The following is an 18,489-nucleotide window of genomic DNA, read 5'->3' on the forward strand; positions in this document are numbered from 1 at the left end:
AGTAGTCATGGTCAGAACAGACTGTCTGCTCTGGTCAGTCATCACAGGCTGGGTTTGGACATCAGGACCTACAGCAGGAAGTGAGCAGTTGTTCCATCAGGATTTGACGGTTTGATAAGGTCATCAGGAATAAAATGAAAACGATTTCGCTGAATATTAATGGCCCACTTCTTCCGTTACTCGCCATTTTTAGGAAAGTGTGACTGAAAAAGTTGCATTTAACGCATGGTAGACTTTCAGGGACACATCCATGACAGCTTTATGTGCTGTTCCATCAGTTTTGGAAGTCAAAATGTGTCTTCAATGTCATCGTACAGACGCACAACAAACATACAGTCCAAAAAACAAACTAAACTCTATCAATGCTCGGAATCGTTCTCTGTTGTAGGGGAAATCAACGTCTGTAGTTAGTTGGAAGTGGAAGTAGCTCAATGGTCTTAATTTTAACAGGAAATATGTCTTTGAGATCCATGCATAGAAGCCATTTCTTTCTTCTTTTTGTGAACATTTCTGTTTCTTCTTTTTAGGCAAACTTGCTTTCTTCGCACCGCAGTCTTGTACAAAAGGTGGAAACGGTTGCTTTGGGAGACCAGCCGTGTGACCGTGGAGAACAAGTGACCCTCTTCCTCTTCAATGACTGTCTTGAGGTAAACACTTGACCCTGCATAATAGAGGCATTAACAAGTGGGGGACTCTCCTTTACTCAGAACTTAAGTTAACCAAACTTTCTGTCAAGAAATGTATTTAAAAAAATAAATAATGGAGATGAAAGGGGTGCAACAATACCAAATCACAGTAATAGTTCAAACAAAGTCAATAACACACATAGGCTCAGGGCTCCAGACTAACTTTTTTCACTAGGAGCACTGTGGCCCCTAACTGAAAATTTTAGGGGCGCAACCAGAAAATTTAGGGGCGCATACCGTAAATCAACATTCTAACCAAATCTACTAATTTCCACTGTATTACTATTAAATACTTTAATAATAGATGCAGAAATTACAATGTGCTGTTTCTAATTCAGTGTCACATTTTATTCTGCACTTTTGAAGATGCAACAAGAAGGTAAACTGACAGCACCATCGCTGTCATGACAGTACAAATAAGTAAAGAAAACGGATGGAAATGTATCTTTGTGACACCAAATAGGTGCAGCCAAGATGCACAATAAGCGTGTTTGAGATCACCCAGGTGAACTCAACGCTGCGCAGATCACCTGGTGTCTGACATGTATTTTTGTTTTTGCTCAAACATCAACTGTCAATCATCACAAAAATTTCAGGAGAAAGGGGTGGGAGCAAGGGGCAAACCTACCCGGACACAGCTGGAAACTGAACTGACTGAAAGCTGCCCTACAGACTACAAAACAATGCATTATGGGACATGTGTCCTGATGGTTTTTGTAGTGGAGTGATTAATTAAAATAATTTAAAATACCAATTCATTAAAAAAGGCTACATACATCACAAAACATTAAAATAATCATAAAATATATAATAACACAGATCATACTAAGGGGGAGAAGAATATTAAAACTAAATTGAATGTTAAGGACAACTCCAATTTCCTGTTGTCCTTCAGTCTCGCTGCAGATTCGCTTTCATCTCACAGCCCCCCCTGCCTGGTTTCCCCAATGATCCAGGCGAGGTGCCGGTTCATCTCAAACACGTCTATCGTTGCATTTTCCCCACGTATTTTCAGTGTGTCTAAAACTAATGTTGTTTTTGCTCGAGCGTGTTTAAAGTTCAAGCCCCGTTAGCTGTCACGCATGTAGGTGTGGGACATTTATTCTCCTCAGCTGACCCGACTCCCGCGGGACGGGAGCGGTGTGCTGCCGTAACCCGTTTGATGCGCCGCCGTAACCTAAACCTAAACCTTCCTCCGGTTCTGTGCGGTCCAGAGAAAAGTTCAGCACGGACTGCATGTATTTAGAAAATTACGAGCGAATGAATACGTTCTAAAGGAAAGTAAGGAACTCCTTAATGTGGTCCGGGGAGGGGGCTGACAGGTTTCCTGCTTTCAAACCCTGTCATTGTCACGCCCCCAAGAGTCATATACCCCACTGTGATTGGTTGGTCATCTCCGCGCACGACAATGAAAAAGTGTCATTCATACAAACTGGCGGGCTGCAGTAACATTAAACCTTCATATTAAGGCAGGGACCGCAAAATATCATCTTGGGGGCCGCAAATAGCCCGCGGGCCGCGAGTTTGAGACCCCTGCTGTACACTCTGGCACTGGTACACTAGCCGCAGGTCGGAAGAACGAATCAATAGTTCGCTTACTCATAGTTCAGACGCACATATCAGGTTGTGACATTTGTCTCCGTTTCCTTCCCACAGATGTTTACGCGCACGCGATTATCTCTAGGCCCCGCCCCCTCCACGCATTTTAGCCACTCACAGAGGCTTTCCCTATTCTTCTCATACGCAGTGGCCGCCTCACAGACAGGCATCACGCGAGAGTGTGCGTGCTCGCGTTTCATGAGTATGTGCGCGAGTGTGTGTGTCTGCCTGCGTGCGTGTGGGCTCGCGTCTCATTGATTATTTCATTGATCATTGACGTGCCCCTTCCACGTTTAATGTATAAAAAATACGAAGGGTGGGGGAGGCAAATTTACTGGTCGCGCATGTGCGACTGGATGTAAAATTCAGTCGCACACTCTCAAATTTTGGTCGCAAAATGCGACCAATTGCTCGCAGTCTGGAGCCCTGCATAGGCTACTCTTCTAATGAATGAGTAATTATTGATTTGCATTCTTTATCTTTGTGAGTTTGTTGGTATATTGTCAATCACACAGGGAAAGCCTGTAAAGCTTGGTTCAAGTCTTAAACCTCTGTTTTTGATTCTCTGCAGATTGCAAGAAAGAGGCACAAAGTAATCAATACCTTTAAGAGTCCATTGGGACAGACGAGACCCCCACCTCCACTGAAACATATATCACTGATGCCTCTGTCTCAGATTCGACGAGTTCTAGACCTACAAGACACAGAAGGTAATAAAACTCACACGCCACAAATGTTATTGTCTTTAGGGGGTTTTATGTGTTTTTTGCCCCAAGTCTTACCTTTGTAAAAAGTTCAACCCCCGTGTGCACCCCAGTTTATCTCACCAAGCTACTATCGATCCAATAACCATACAGACTTGGAATCAACACTATTAATATTTGGATTGATGCATCCACCACTACCAGCTCAGTGGCCTTGTGGTTAGGGCCGCCCTGTAACTGGACGGTCGTGGGTTCAAAGCCAGGCCGAGTCATACCAAAGACTTTATGAATGGGACCCAATGCCTCCCTGCTTGACACTCAGCATTAAGGGGTTGGATTGGGGGGTTAAGCCACCAAATGGTTCCTGAGCGCGGCTGTGTCTGCAGCTCATCGCTCCCCCAGGGGAGGGGTCAAATGCACACCTAGGTGTGTGACAGATAGTGGGACTTCAACGTTAAAAATGGGATCATTTTTGTGGACACCCAGAAAATATCTCATAGATCAGCACTGAACGTGGGTTTAACACACCTGTCTCCTCAAACTCTGTGGAATGATCCACTACAGCGATGTCTCTGTGGAGACATCGCTGTAGTGGATCAGTTTAATGTCAAACGATTTTTTTAAGCCCCTGGTTCCTGGAATATCTTTTTTTTACCTTTAAATGACCTTACAACCGTCCCAATTACCCACTTTAATACAACACAATTACAAGATTACGTTTTTTAGCTCAATATATGACTTGCCATTAGAAGCCATGACATGTCATTGCTTTATCATATCAAAACAAAAAGGCATTCAGTTATTAATTTAAAAAAAAAGTTAGGTAATGAAAAAGGCCTGCCACGACTGATCTTTAAGTGCGGTAAATATATAAAAAACACTTTTAGATTTTGTAATGACATCTCTAGGAGAATATATTAAGACATTTTACAATGTACTTTACCATAAAATTTCCTAAATGTTCATTATGGCCTTGTTTATTTTCTCCTCAGAGTGTGTGAATGCGTTTGCGCTGGTGGTCCGACCTCCCACTGAACAGGAAAACTTGTTGTTCAGCTTTCAGCTGGTTGGGGAGGAGACTGTTAAAAGTGCCTGGCTGCGCACACTTTGCCGTCATGTTGCCAACACCATCTGCAGGGCTGATGCGGTAAGAAGACCCACATTCACACAATGACAAAACGAGACACACAAATCCAGATCAATAACTGTTTTAATAACTGCCGCTGCTGCTGCAGTGGGGGTCTTGGTGTGGGGATGGCTGGACACTCTCCCTTCTTCTTTTCACATTCCACCATCCATTTTTAGGCATAAGTATGCGTGTGTGAACACTAATTGTATTGTGTACATGTTATCATGTGAACGTTTTTGGATCAAACAGGTGTTTATAACATCTGAGTGTGTGTGTGGACAGGCCCCGCCCCTGGCAGACGTGTATTACATCTGAACCTCACTGCAATGATTATAACCATCCAGCAACTTGTTGCTTTATGCTGCTTCATGGTTTTACCCCCCCCCCCCCCCCCCTTTCTATAATCACCCTTCTATCCCCCCCTCTCTAACATCCCTCTCTCTTCTTCCCTCCTTTTAAAAATAAACAAAATGGCCATTCTAGCAAATATGATAACTGACTAATAGCCATTTATTTTTCAGTAGGAGTCTGATGGATTTTGACTTTCTGGAACCAGCAGGGACTTCATATTTGGAAACGCGACAGGGGAGGGGTTGCTTAGTCCAGTTCACATATACAGTCTATGATTAAGACCTGGATAAAGGTTTAAAACTCAAACGTGACTCCAGACCGTAGCAGAATGGCTACAGGTTGCGGGTCCATAAACTTTATTTAGCTAATCTGACATGTCAAAATAATGACAAAGCAACAAGTGTTAACTTTTAGATTTGGATGTTTAAAATATGATGGATGTTTATAGACACAAATAATTTTTTTTTTCTTTGATATATTTCTTGTTCAGTTGTACCAAATATTTAATTTTTGAGTTATAAGAAACCGTAGCTGGATGCTAATGATTTCAAACTAACATGTTCAAATCTGTTAATGTCACATGCAGTATTAATCTTAGCAGCAGAGAGCAATGTTGCCTTACTCAAAACTTAAATGGTCTGTCTATGACTTTAGTTTTCTGAAGTACAGGAACTCAGTACATCAAATGTAGTAGTAATAAGTGATATCATACCCTTGCATGTCTGGCTGAAAACACATCTATTCAAACCCAGTGGCAGATGACAGGTGGGCGCTCGCGCCCCCACTTATAATCTTATCATTGCTGTTTTCCCTTAGATTGCTAGCTGCTCTTCATTTAGTGGGAACACACTAAATGACATAACATGTTGTTCCCTTTCTGTTGATTCACTCGATACAACACATAGAGTATGGCAGTGGTCCCCAGCCGTCTCGTGGACCGGTACCAATCCGTGGGACAGTTTGTATCAGGCCACAGAGGAAAAACATGACCTGCATTTTTTTCATTTTTATTTATAACCTGATCTTAAAAGGAAAATTATTTTGGAAAACATCCGACTCATTCTGGACAAATTAAAATCCATTCTCTACTTTTCTTAAAGTGGCTGCGCTGACCGCTAAATTGATACCCCCAAGCCGCCAAAGTTAACACAAAACAAACCATTTAGGAAAGTTTCTTTTTGCTGAGAAGATCCAGTGAGGAAAGCTGCATCTCATAGACAAAAATTGGAGCCCTTACTCCAAATATGGATTTATTGTGACAGTTTTTCACACAGACCATAATAATAATGCAGAATATTCAGCAACTGGTTGTCTAATGTACAAAGATCCTGCTAATAAAGTTGTTTAGAATTATGGATTCACATTTCTTATATTTATAAAATACCAGTTTTAGTCACATTTTTATTTAAAGTATTTATTTATTGCGTCTTAAAATATTTCCCTGCCTGCTTGACAGAATCTCTGTGGATTGAGAGCTAAAACCGAGCCTCCACAGGCTAGATTTCTTTTAGCAAACCAAGACTTTGTCAGCCATTTGGGGGCTAACAAAAGAAGAGACCGGCTCTGTTTGCGTAGCCAATATGTCTTTTGCTAAATCATTTTCACTAGGGGAAATGCATACAGAAGGAGATGCCACTGGGTGTACCAGACCATTCTATCCCAAAGGTATATTCAGATATATTCAGATATATCAAGAACAAGAACAGTGGGCAGATGGTATTTTCTTTAGAAGATCAGCAATTGACCTCTTTGCAAGCAAAGCAGTCCCATATTTGAGGGTAAGGCCTCTATTTTCTCACAGCTTCGGTCTGTGAAGTGTACTCCTCTCAAAGTCAGCACTCTGCAAACAGACACAGTAGCCATAAAAGCAACAGTGACTTGCACCATCAAGAATAGTTAAGTTGACATTGGTTTACTGAGGATAGATTGGTAGGGCTAGCTAGTAAGAGCATAGTGACCGAGTGAGCTGTTCTGGTCGAGGTAAAGACCTGAGTAATGACTCCAATGATGGAAGCATATAAGTGGAGTCGGGACTCCCCACCTGTTACTGTAATGTCATATGGTGTACAGATGGGCAAAAAAGTATTAAGTCAGCCACCAGTTGTGCAAGTTCTCCCACTTAAAAAGATGAAAGAGGCCTGTAATTTTCATCATAGATATGCCTCAAATCTGAGGGACAAAATTAGAAAAAAAACAGAAAATCTCATTGTCTGATTTTTAAAGAAATTATTTTAGTTTGTAAGAAGCATTTCAAAGTCCTGGAGTGGCAGGAGTTGAAAGTCCGTGTTGCCCAGCAACAGCCTCAAAACATCACTGCTCTAGAGCAGATCTGCATGGAGGAATGGGGCAAAATACCAGCAACAGTTTGTGAAAACCTAGTGGAGACTTGTAGAAAAGGTTTGACTGCTGTCATTTCCAACAACGGGTGAATAACAAAGTATTTACCGTAATTTCTCGACTATAAGGCGCACTTAAAAGTCTTAAATTTTCTCCAACCTGTAGGGGGCGCCCTATGAGGTTAAGCGGCTAATGTGTAGTTGTGGGACTTCGGCTAGAAGTAATAGAAGACATCAGTAGAACCAACTCAGTGTTTCTCCTGCTGCTTTTTTCCACAATGAGTGTCTATGTGTGTGTGCTGAAATGTGTGTGTGCCGAGTTCCTGCGTGCCGTGCTCCAAAAGGAGGGGGCAGACACTCATCTAAGTGAGTGTGAGTGCGCATTCAGTTTGTGTTTCTCAGTTAGGGAGAACAGTAATGAAATAAAAAGGTTTTCCTCCCAAAAAACAGAGATTGGTTCTATTATTGACCCGCTCCAGAGGCTCTGAGGGCAATGGCAACTACCCAATGTCATAGGGGTATGCGGTCACATTATAACCCCCACCACCACCACACACACACACACAGACATAAATAGATAGAGTACTTTAATAATCCCGAGGGACTTGCATATCCATCCATTGTTCCTCAAATACACAAACATTCAATAGAAATTTAAAAAGTAGTTGAGTAATAAATAGTCATAAAATCTTAAAATAATCACACTCACTAAAAACAGAGTAAAAAGAATAAAAGTATAAGAGCAATAAAAATAAAATAAAAGTAAGTAAAAGCATAAAAGTGGTAAAAAGTAGATGCCCGTTTAGTGACTCCTCATGCCCCCTATTGAACATAATAAAATGCCCCATCCCATCTAAACATCCACACAACACTTTAATTGTTTAAATGTATAAATCTAATTATTAACTGATCTTGGATATGACAATAGAACATTTTGGAGCCATTTCAACCATTATTGCCTCAACAAGTCCCCAGTTTTGTGAGGTGAAGGATCTTCTGAGGAAGGAATGCCCCAACCCTCTCCTCTGCACCTCTCTTCTTCTCCCTCTTCATCATCTGCTGATCGTCTCTCTTTATCATCATCATCTGAAGCTCTCTCCTCGTTCTTCTCGATTGTGACTGACTTGTCATGTATGCCTGCACTTATTTTCCCAGAAGGCCCCAGTGAACAAATGGTCAGCAGAAGTTTAAACCAGAATGAGCATCTAGGTTTTTGTGACTTTAATAGTTTAATATTCCTACCTGAAGTCATCTCTGCTCTTTTTTTCTAGCAGACATGGAGATGTGATTACAGATGTTTTTGTGGAGCTTTTTAAAATAAGTAAACCCGATCTCTAAACATCCTCAGTGTCTTCCATGCATTTTAATGAAATACACACAGACTGCTAAAGATGTCTGCTGGGTTAGAAGGTTTGAGCTCCAGGCCTAACATAAATTCTGCCGCACTTCCCATCTTCTAGCCATGTGATTAATCTGCAATGGGTTTTGTTGTTGTTTTCAGGAGGATCTTATCCAGATCACAGACCCAGACTCACTTCAGGTCAGCACAAAGGACATGGACAGCACACTGAGCAAAGCATCCAGAGCCATTAAGAAGACCTCGAAAAAGGTACCATGTCAACTCACTAAGAGGGGGTTAGAAAAGCTCTGCCTCCTTGTAATGAAGTTAACTCAAAAGTATTATTCAGTACCTCTATCCAAAAAGAACAAAATGTGCAGGAAGTCGCTCTATATGATTGCAGAAATGAACTAAAAACGAGACAATGCTGCAAGAATGCAGTCTTCCCTTGTTTATCGTGGGGTTAGGTTCCAAACCCAACCTGCAATAGGTGAAATCCACAAAGTAAGATTATAGATGCTTTAAGGTGGGAAAACTCTTCCCTACACACTTTATACACTTTTCTGATTCCAACTGTGCTCACCAGCTGCTCACCTGCAGAGGGTTTATAAAAGTGTTAGTGTGAGAGTTCAGTGTCAGCTTGCTGCTCCCAGGTTGGACCGGCTGAGCTCCACCTCAGGCTGTCCAGAGCGGCGGCTGTTTGCAGCTGAGTCCAGCCACAAATGCTCCTCAGCAATGGTTGCCCTCATTGCAGCATCAGATCCTGGAGAATCTGGTCCCCTGAATGAGTGCATGGTACACTTCGGCCGTGTGCTTGAATCTCCACCCCACGTGCACACTTCACACCACTTCCTGTCTGCGGTATCCCTCGCTCCTAACCCACAGTGTAGTGATGGACGCATCAGATCAGATTTTCTGGTATGGCCATAGGCTCATCTTAGTGTGAGAAGTTCATTCCTGGATGTAACATTTTTCTTTCCATCTGATCTAAATGTTGTGAAGCTTAGAATCATTACCTTCTGAAATTACTGCAGCTTGGCACTCACTTCCCCCCTCTCTCTCTTTTTGTCCCCCTTTTTTTCCTCTCTTCTTTTTTCTTTTCGCACTTTTCCCCTTCTCTTTCCTCTGGGGAAATAAACGGAAAATTTTCTTTTGGACTATTCTAAAGTGATCCTATATGAGCCCTAACCTAAATCCCATTGAGCATCTTTGGAAGGAGCTGAAACGTGCCGTCTGAAAAAGGCACTCTTCAAACCTGAGACAGCTGGAGCAGTTTGCTGATGAGGATTGCTGACGGGTGGAGGAGTCTCATTGACAGTTACAGGAACTGCTTCATTGCAGTGATGGCCTCTAAAGCTTCTGCAACAAAATATTTAGTTAGGGCTAGCATCATTTTTGATGATTTTGTAGATAATTCAGTTGAAGTGTGGTTCAAAAGCAATATCTCTTTTATTGCTTTAATTTAATAATTTTTTTTTAGTTTATTATTACTTTTGTCAGATTCAAGTTATTTCTGACTATTGTGAGTAGAGCTGTGACGGTGTCGGATTTTTGATCACCGCGGTGATGAACCACCAGCCCCCTGGTGCCCCCAAAAAACAAAACACAAAATCCCCCGGCGGCCGCATCGGAAATAAATTATTGTTCTTTATTAACAAATAACAGTAACAACTAAGTACTACCTATATAACTAATGAACTAACTATATAGCCTATATAGGTGTTGTAGATTGACTGACTGTGTGAGCACGCTGCATCGTGTGTAGGACTGGGAGGAGGGAGCGCGCACACGTGTGTTGGGGGTGCGTGTTGATTCTTCTGCAGTGGACCGCTCTCTAGCTGCACGGGAATTTCAGCTGTGCTCTCTGGTACAGACATCTTCTCAAAATATTATGTATTGCCCAGTAATAAGCAGACTGCAGACACTTTGTCACCTTTCTGGTAGCCATGAAGCCGGAAACCAATGAAGAACGCGGGGCAGGAGGCTCCGCCTTTGTTTATACAGACACGCAACGTTGCGCTGCACAAAATTCATCTTTGGTGTTACAGAGTGAAGGAGAACAGTAATAACACCCCCCGCCCAACACAAAATCCTCCGGCAGGCGGCCGTGTCGTGTACTCAAGAACGCACGCAGCTTGCAATGGAGATGAATACAAATGGAAATGAATAATTAGAACACAGTGAATTTATCGTATTTCCTCGCCAGACGGAAACTTCCGTTGTAGAATGAGGATGTGCTTCTGAAAGCGCGCGCCCGTGTGTGTAAAGGGAGCAGTGTGTCACGTGCAGCGCAGAGGCAGTGAGAGCGCGCGGCGAGAGAGAGTGAGAGGCGCGGTGGGAGAGAAGGAAAGAAGGAAAGTCTGAACACAGGACTAGCAGAAAAAGTCAATTATCAGGAAAGATGAACGTTTTTAATGTGTTTATTATAGTTCCAATCACACATCATATGCAGAACTTAAAAAAAAAAAAGTGCGGTGATGCGGTTATCATCACAGCCCTAAGTGTGAGCTGTTCTTTCATTTACTGAAGGGTACCAATCATTTTGTCCGTGTGTATATCGGAGAGTCCTGGCCTTACCTGCTTTTAGTTTTTTGGTGGCTTCACTTGGCAGCATTTGGGGGAAACCATGATGCCACTAAGGGAACACTATATACCCGCTCTTTAACTTGGAGACGGCAGACATGACATGTTCACATTTAACGTATGCCAATCTTTAATTTGGTTGTTTAGCAGTGCAGTCGTTTGAAACATTTTGAACTAGTCTCACATTCTCTTATCACTTCATTCCCCGCAAAACATGTTAAACACATTAAATGAAGGAATGCTCTTAGGTTTAACCCTTGTGCTATCCTAGGCACTTACTTTACCATTGGGAGTTGGGTCATCTAGACCCACAAGACAATGCACTGAACCTTTTTTCTTCAATGATTTGTGATCTTCACTGGTGTCCATGGATAACGTGAAATATCTTTGTGTCTTCAGGTGACTCGAGCCTTTTCTTTCACAAAGACTCCAAAGCGTGCCATCCAGAGAGCCTTCATGGCCAACACCACTCCTGACAAGAAAACCCAGAGGCTGAGTTGTGAGAACAGAGTCTGCAGCAGCGCCACACTGGCTGTGAGTCATCTGCTTCTCATTCTGATAAGAGGAACTTATCTAGTTTTCAAGAATTTGTTGCAAACTTTGTTACAGTCTCTTCTAGTTGGGATTTATTCAACCACACACTTTTGATTTGACATTTACCAACAAACCAATGGAAAGACGGGATCTAATTCATTTATAATTTTTTTAATCAGCGCTTGCTCAACATTAAGACAAAGCAAACAACATTTCAGTTTGAGTTTATAGCTGAAGTTGAAGTTTAATCAATTTACTTTACTTCTAGGATCAAAATGACTTTTTTGTGACTCTGAAAAGGTTTTTTTTTCTGTCCTGAAGAATGACTTGATTATGCTTTTGTGGGTCCAGAGAAGGAGACGTAGTCACAGGACACACCCAACCCAACAACCGCATTAGTGTGCAAGCGGACCCACAAACCATTGACCCATGCACATTACCTACGCTTTTTCACCAGCTGTCTAAAGCTGCGTTCACACCGAACGTGATTCACGCAGCAGAGGCGTCCAGTTTGAGTGTTAAGTAAATGTACAGATGTTATCTGAGGTCTTGCGGCATGATTTGAGCATTTGGCACGGTGCGCCTGTCCGGTGCTGCCATGATTTGAGCATTGCAGGGCAGTATGTTCAGGGTTAAAAATCTGAACTTTGCCAAAGGAAATGCATGTGACAGTTCAATGACATGATCAGCAGGGGGAGTCCATAACCAACATGAGGATAAGCTGATCGTTCTCCTGAATTTCATGATATATTTTTTATGCCCGTCGAGATAGTAATAAGTTCCTCTAATTTCTCTTAACATGGTCAGAGTCTTGCATGCATTGTAAGGAGATAAACGCAGACACTGCTCCATGTAGCGATCAGGCTAAAACATTAGGCAGTAGCTCCTCCCACAGGTCGAGCAGGGAATTTGCCACGCATCCAAATGGAGCCGGCCGCCGTGAATTTGACCCACGAATCGTGTTTCATGTGAACGCACCATAGTGCAGATGTTATGAGTGTGTCACAATCTGCTTCAGTCTGAAAGTCGAGTTCACTGCTGGGTTGATGAGAAACGGTCAGAGCTGTATATTTGAGAGAGAGATTTAAATTCTGTTTCTAGTTTCAACAGGCAGACAATTAAGTGACACTAAAATTCCAGGGGTGTGGTCTGCCTTGTCGGTACCACCTAAGCCTTTTTGAGCCTGTTGCCTTTCACAGAACTGTGAACAAAGTGCAGTTAAAGTGACAAAAACACAGACCTCTGAGATAAGATGTTCCGGACACTATTTAACAAAGAAAGGAAAAAAATGACACCAGCGGAATGGAAAGCCATTACAAATGTAAGAATCAAATGTGTATTTCTTGCAAGATAATTAAAAGTGTCAATTAAGTGTGTACAATTAATCAAGAATGAATGTCAAATCCATCCACATATCAGTGTCATAAAGTTTAGCCCACATCCAAATAATGCAAACGGAACATTAGTAGAACTAGTGCTGTCATGTGATTAATTTTTTGTGCTATTAATTAATCATGACCTGTAATTAATTAATCTATTGTAATCTAATTTAATAATAGCAGTGGAAAGCCTCATTTTAAGGTAATTTTATTTAAATTCATGACACACAGTAAAAAATCAAAATACAATTTAAAAAAGCGGCTTTATGAAGTTTTCTTATTATAACAGACTTCCAACTTTCACTTTTACACAACTAAAATATATTTTTTCAATCTCAAACTATTAATAAATAAATGCAAGAACAAAACAACTCAGTGTTTTTCAACCAGTGTGCTATATTTCACTGATCTAAAAACATTTACCATCAGCAGAATATCAGCTCTGTGTTCATTCCAATTGGCTCAGGTTTCACACTGAGTAGTTTGCAGACTATGTGGACCTCTCCAATATAAATGCAGCGGATCTCTCAGCATTTTCTGTCTTTCATAAGGAGGGCGAGAAAAACTCTGCCCACGCACATCAGGAGGGTGGGGTTTGTAAAGACACTTTTGGACAAATGTCCAACAGCCACTTTGATGCAGATAAAAAAAAAAGACAATTAATTTAAATAAATCACTGAGTGAGGGAGGTTCTGTGCAGAACCGGGACTAGAGATCCGTGCGGATCCCTAGTAGCTTCCCCTGGGATCCGGTGTCAGAGTGTAAACGGTGAATAAACTAATAAAGGACAGAAACATGAGTCTGTCCGGCATCAGCACCACTGCTCTCCACTACAACTCCCATGATGCATTGGGCTAATGTGACGGCGTCTCTTACTGCGCTGCTTTTAACTGTTCTTCGGGTTAGGAATGGGATGACCCTTCAGTTCATGTGAGTCAAGGGAGGTGAGGCAATACTATTGGTAAATAGTGTATATAAGGAAATGTGGACTGCACCCCCCCTCCCATCCTCCTCTAGTGGTCAGTAATTGAAAATGAATACAAGCTGTTGGCAATTTTACAAGTAAACCCCTGTTTAGCATCGGCCATCAGCTCTCAGAAAGGTGCAGACAGAGCTCTGTGGGATATGGTTTGATTTTGACTTTGTGATGATGTCCCTCCTTTTTCTGTCTTCATTTTTGAATTCTTGGTTCATCTGTCTCTCTCCTCCAGATGTCTCGCTCTACATCTACGTTTTCTTTGAGTGATTCAGCAAAATCCAGTGCCGTGGTTCAGCGCTCTAACTCTCTTGACCACCCACCCCTCAGAACCAGGGTGCCTGTCTGTATTTGTACCCCAGCCCCAAGCCCAAGCAGCAGCAGCCCTTCTTATCCTGCTGCCTCTGGCAACCAAGAATCCCAGTCCCCCAGTTCTACTCCATCGCTGACCCTGGCAGCACAGCCTCAGTCCACCCTCTCCATTCCCCACACTTCCACATATGTAGCGCATTGCACCTCTACAGTTGAGAATGACTCTAAATTCGTGCATTCCCAGCCAAAGTCTGGCCAGCATGTGTTTAGATCTCCATCCTCAATACGACTCCAGGCAAGAGCTGCAGCCTCTCATCAAGGCAATGTCCAAACCGTGACCATTTGTGAGCGAAGACGTCCTGAGCACGTGGACCCACACAAGGCCATCGGCCCTCGCAGTGAGACTCTGCTTTAGACCGACACTCAGTGCAGTCCTGAGGTTTCATGTGAGGAAACACGTCTTTTCTGACATTGTGGTGTTCCTGCACCCTCTGTAACATCAATCTAAACCTCACTTCTTTAGTTCTGCCATTCAACATCCACAAAGCACCGGTGTAGCTTCCATCCAAAATCTGCTCTTTAAAGTGAACACCCTGCCGCAAAAGATCAAACTAAACTTAGTGATTTGTGTCCAAAGATGTGGAAATATTTTTATTAGTTGGGCAGAAAATTTGAAGAGTGGATGTGGAATAGTTAACCTGTGGGTTTTGTGGACAAATTACGGTGGTGGAAGCTGGGGCCTTTCACAGGGTGGATCCATTATTGGTGGTTTATACACAAAGATTGAGTGAAATGGAAGAGTTTAAAACCTAGAATTAGGTCTTTATTCTTCCCTCCTTAATAATACCTAAGACAGAACTTTCGTGAGTTTTTAAATCTTTGTTATCCTTGGTGAATGGTTTCTCAAACACAAAATCAGCTTAGGTTCTGTGCTTTGGGTTTGGTTCGCTTTTTATTAACAGGAATAAAGAACATTCAAATAGTTTTTACTTATCGTTTTCAAACATAATTTATTTCACATGCTGACAGTAAAAACGGGAGTTTTCATTTATGAATTAGCGGCGAGTGTTTTATTTGCTCTCATGTGGCCTCGATGTGAAACTATGGGACATATTGTACAATTCTGATTTTTATCTACCGTATTTTCACGACCATAGGGCGCACCGGATGGTAGGGCGCGGTCTCAGTCACGGGGGATTTTTCCGTCATTGACACATACGAAAGGCACACCGGGTGTTGAGGCGCGGGCACGTTAATGCCCCGTTCAGACCCTCAGTGCTTCTAGAGTGGGTTAATAAAACATCCAGTCTCTGTTCTTTAGAGGAAACCTTTTTTTTTGAAGGAAGTGTTTATTCCCACACCTTGAGTTAGGTGGCTGTGAAGAGAAGTGACACTCATGTTATGCTGAATATTAGTCAACGTCTGTGAGCAACCTGCCTCACCGCTTACTCCTCTCTTACTGGATTGGTTGAGGGTTATGAGGCAGAAGAAGCATGTACAGTCGAAAAGTGCAGACAGTGACACTGCAGTCAGGTTCCACTCGGCCTTTATCTCTCTCTCCCTTCCTCACTCCATCTTCTTCTACGACCCACAGCTACACATTAAACGCACTGGCTCATAGGACGACCCTTGCTGGCGGAAGAAAATTCATGACTTAAGTGCGCCTTATAGTCGTGAAAATACGGTTAGTCACAACAATAGAAAACAGCCTACAATAACTTTCTGCAGTGCATGGTGGAAAAAGTGCGTAAACCAGTGGTCAGCATCATGGTGTCTGCGTTTATCAAGTCCTGGAGATCCTCTCACATTTCTGGAGCATGCTTGCTTGGCATTTCCTCACACAGCTGGGCTTGCAACAAGTAGCTTTATAAGGCAATTCTTACATCCGTTGAACTCATGAGAGGCTTTTGAATCTGTGCTTGCTGCCTTGTAATGGTATTTTAGCTGCTGCTCTCTTAATCTGTTGTATTTGTCTGGCCTAAAGTTTTCATGAAAAATCCAAGGTTTTCATACCTTGTCCAAGGCGTTTAACTATTTCAGAATTTTCAGGAGAGAGATCCTTTTTCTTTCCCATGTTGCTTGAAAATCTCGGTCTGCTTTAAAATGTGGAACGTCCTTCTTTAGTGTTTTTTTCTTTGATTGAACTCACCTGCAAACTGATTATTACAGGTGTCTGAGATTGATGTGAGTGACCCAAAGAGCCCAGAGACAACATCACAGTCCATATTGTTCTAACGTGTTTCTGTCAGTCACTGACGGGTTTCTTCTTCACAATTGGTTTTTACAACTTTCCTGAATCTTAGAAAATCTTGCACATTAATTCTATATTAGGAAATATGAGATTTGTTTTCTCCAGTTAATCTTTCTTAAACATTGATCTGTCTTTTTCCCCTTTTCCGACAGGCACATCACTCGCCATCTATGGTCCATCTGCCTTCCATGTTTGAGAGGAAGTACCACACATTCAGCCGTTCGACCACCCACCTGTTCTGAAGCAGTTTGACCTTTTGTTACTGGAGGTGTGACCTGTCAGGACTGTGAGTCATAAAAGGTCATTCATTAGAAAATGGACAACCTTCATTGGTCCATGCTGGTGCTTCAGATAAACATACCTGTCCAGAGGAACATGCTTATCGCATTAACTCAAAGATCTAGCAGATGCTGATATTTGTCATTATCAGAAACATTTGTTTTTCCTGAAGTTCAGTGAGAATAGGATGAAAACAGTAAACCAATTGTTGGTCATCTTGCAGCACCTGAGGTAGTTTTAGTTCTGCAGTGACGGAGGCCTTTTAAGATCACCAAGCACTAACCAACATGGTACTGTGCTCTGTTCGGGACCGCCAGACTGAGGTGCCTCTGACACTGCTGAGGGTAAGGTGCGGGGGAAACAAAGAAGGGTATAGTTTGACATTTTATGCAGATAGTCAGATCAGTTGATGGAAGTCTGCTCTGAGTCCACTGTTCTCCAACACAATTATTTTTGGTGGAGTTGAGGTTTTTGTGGTAAAGATCTTGATACATTGAAGTCCTTGTAGATTTTGTCTTAATTTAGTCAATTGTCTTCTGTTGCTCTTTTAATTAACCCTCTTTTCATAAAAGGCCTATATATATTAGATGACTTTTTATATGTAGTAGCTTAGACTAAATAAGTACTTCCAGTTAAATGGGTCCCTTCCAAATGTAAACCTTTGGTGTTCACAGCTTTCATAAAGCTGTTTTTAGAAGTTTGAGAGACTTTGTTGGTAAGAATGGACTTCAGGGTTTTGTTATCATCCTTTCAGGTGCCCTCACATCTGTGTAATTGTACAATAATTCTCCTTTAACCGCTATTTATGTTCATTACACTTGTTTATTTTTAATTGTTTCTGTTTGTCTTATTAATGTTTTTCATTCATTAAATGCACTTGAACTTGGATTTAGAGATGCCTTTTATGCCTCAAGTAAAGTTTATCTTTATCCAAACATTTGTCTTTTACTTGTTTTACACAAATCATTGAAGAAAAAAGGTTCAACGCACTGTCTAGTTGGTCTAGATGACCCAACTCCCAATGTTAAAGTGCCTATACATTTGTGGTATATGTCACACACCACCAACCCAACAAGAAGCACTTTCTGAATCTAAAACACAAGATCGATAGATTGATAGATAGATAGATCAATAGATAGATAGATAGATAGTCAGTCTTTATTGTCATTGCAACATTGTACAACGAGATTAAGGTGCAAAAATAGTCTAATAGTAAAAAATAAAATCACAATAAATAGTATAAAAACAATATAAAATACAGCAGACATAACCCACACACGCGTGAACATTCTGTCATGTTTCCATTTATGGCTTGTTCTTTACAGCGTTTAATGTAGTTATTGCTACGGGATAAAAACTTTCCTTGAATCTGTCAGTCCTTGTTTTGATTGACCTGAACCTTCTCCCTGATGGCAACAGTTCAAAGAGGGAGTGTCCAGGGTGTGAAATGTCCCTAAGAATGTCCTGGGCTTTTTTGAGGCAGCGCGAGTTGTGGAGTTCTTCCAGAGGGGGGAGAGGGCAGCCAGTGATCTTCTGTGCCGTGTTAATGACCCTCTGAAGAGCTTTCCTCTGAGCCACTGTGCATCTGCTGAACCACACACAGACACAGTACGTGAGGATGCTCTCAATAGAGCATCGATAAAAGGACACCAGCAGTCTCTGGGAGATGTTGTTCTTCCTGAGCACCCTTAGGAAGTGCAGTCTCTGCTGGGCCTTTTTTAGCAGCTCAGAGGTGTTTACTCCCCAGGTTAGATCCTCCTCTATGTGGACCCCCAAGAAGCGGAAGTCTGGCACTCTCTCCACACAGACCCCGCTGATGAACAGTGGAGAAACAGCAGTTTTCTTCCTCCTGAAGTCAATAATGACCTCCTTGGTCTTTGTGGTATTGAGGAGCAGATTGTTCTCCCTACTCCACATCGTCAGCTGATCCACCTCGTCTCTATAAGCAGACTCATCTCCCCCCGAAATGAGTCCCACCACTGTCGTATCGTCTGCGAATTTGACAGTGGTGTTGCTGTGGTGAGCAGGAAT

General features: G+C 42.1%; 1 protein-coding gene across 7 annotated transcripts in view; it reads left to right on the forward strand.

Annotated features, from left to right (window-relative positions):
- ect2 (epithelial cell transforming 2) overlaps window positions 1–17,393 on the forward strand; it is a 39,039-nt gene extending 21,646 nt beyond the window's left edge. For 5 of the 7 annotated variants that reach the window (XM_023953928.1, XM_011494490.3, XM_020702843.2 and 2 more), the window contains 7 exons: window positions 528–647; window positions 2,857–2,995; window positions 3,982–4,136; window positions 8,307–8,414; window positions 11,127–11,261; window positions 13,852–14,374; window positions 16,332–16,434. In XM_023953928.1, the coding sequence (XP_023809696.1) occupies window positions 528–647; window positions 2,857–2,995; window positions 3,982–4,136; window positions 8,307–8,414; window positions 11,127–11,261; window positions 13,852–14,343 (1,149 nt within the window). In that variant the 3' untranslated portion in view covers window positions 14,344–14,374; window positions 16,332–16,434. Of the gene's footprint in view, window positions 1–527; window positions 648–2,856; window positions 2,996–3,981; window positions 4,137–8,306; window positions 8,415–11,126; window positions 11,262–13,851; window positions 14,375–16,331 lie in introns of all 7 variants that reach the window. The other 2 variants (XM_004067575.4, XM_011494510.3) reach the window with 1 other exon arrangement.
- Window positions 17,394–18,489: the final 1,096 nt, after the last annotated feature.

The sequence above is a fragment of the Oryzias latipes genome, chromosome 4 (assembly GCF_002234675.1).
Source record: "Oryzias latipes chromosome 4, ASM223467v1".
Classification (NCBI taxonomy): Eukaryota; Metazoa; Chordata; class Actinopteri; order Beloniformes; family Adrianichthyidae; genus Oryzias; species Oryzias latipes.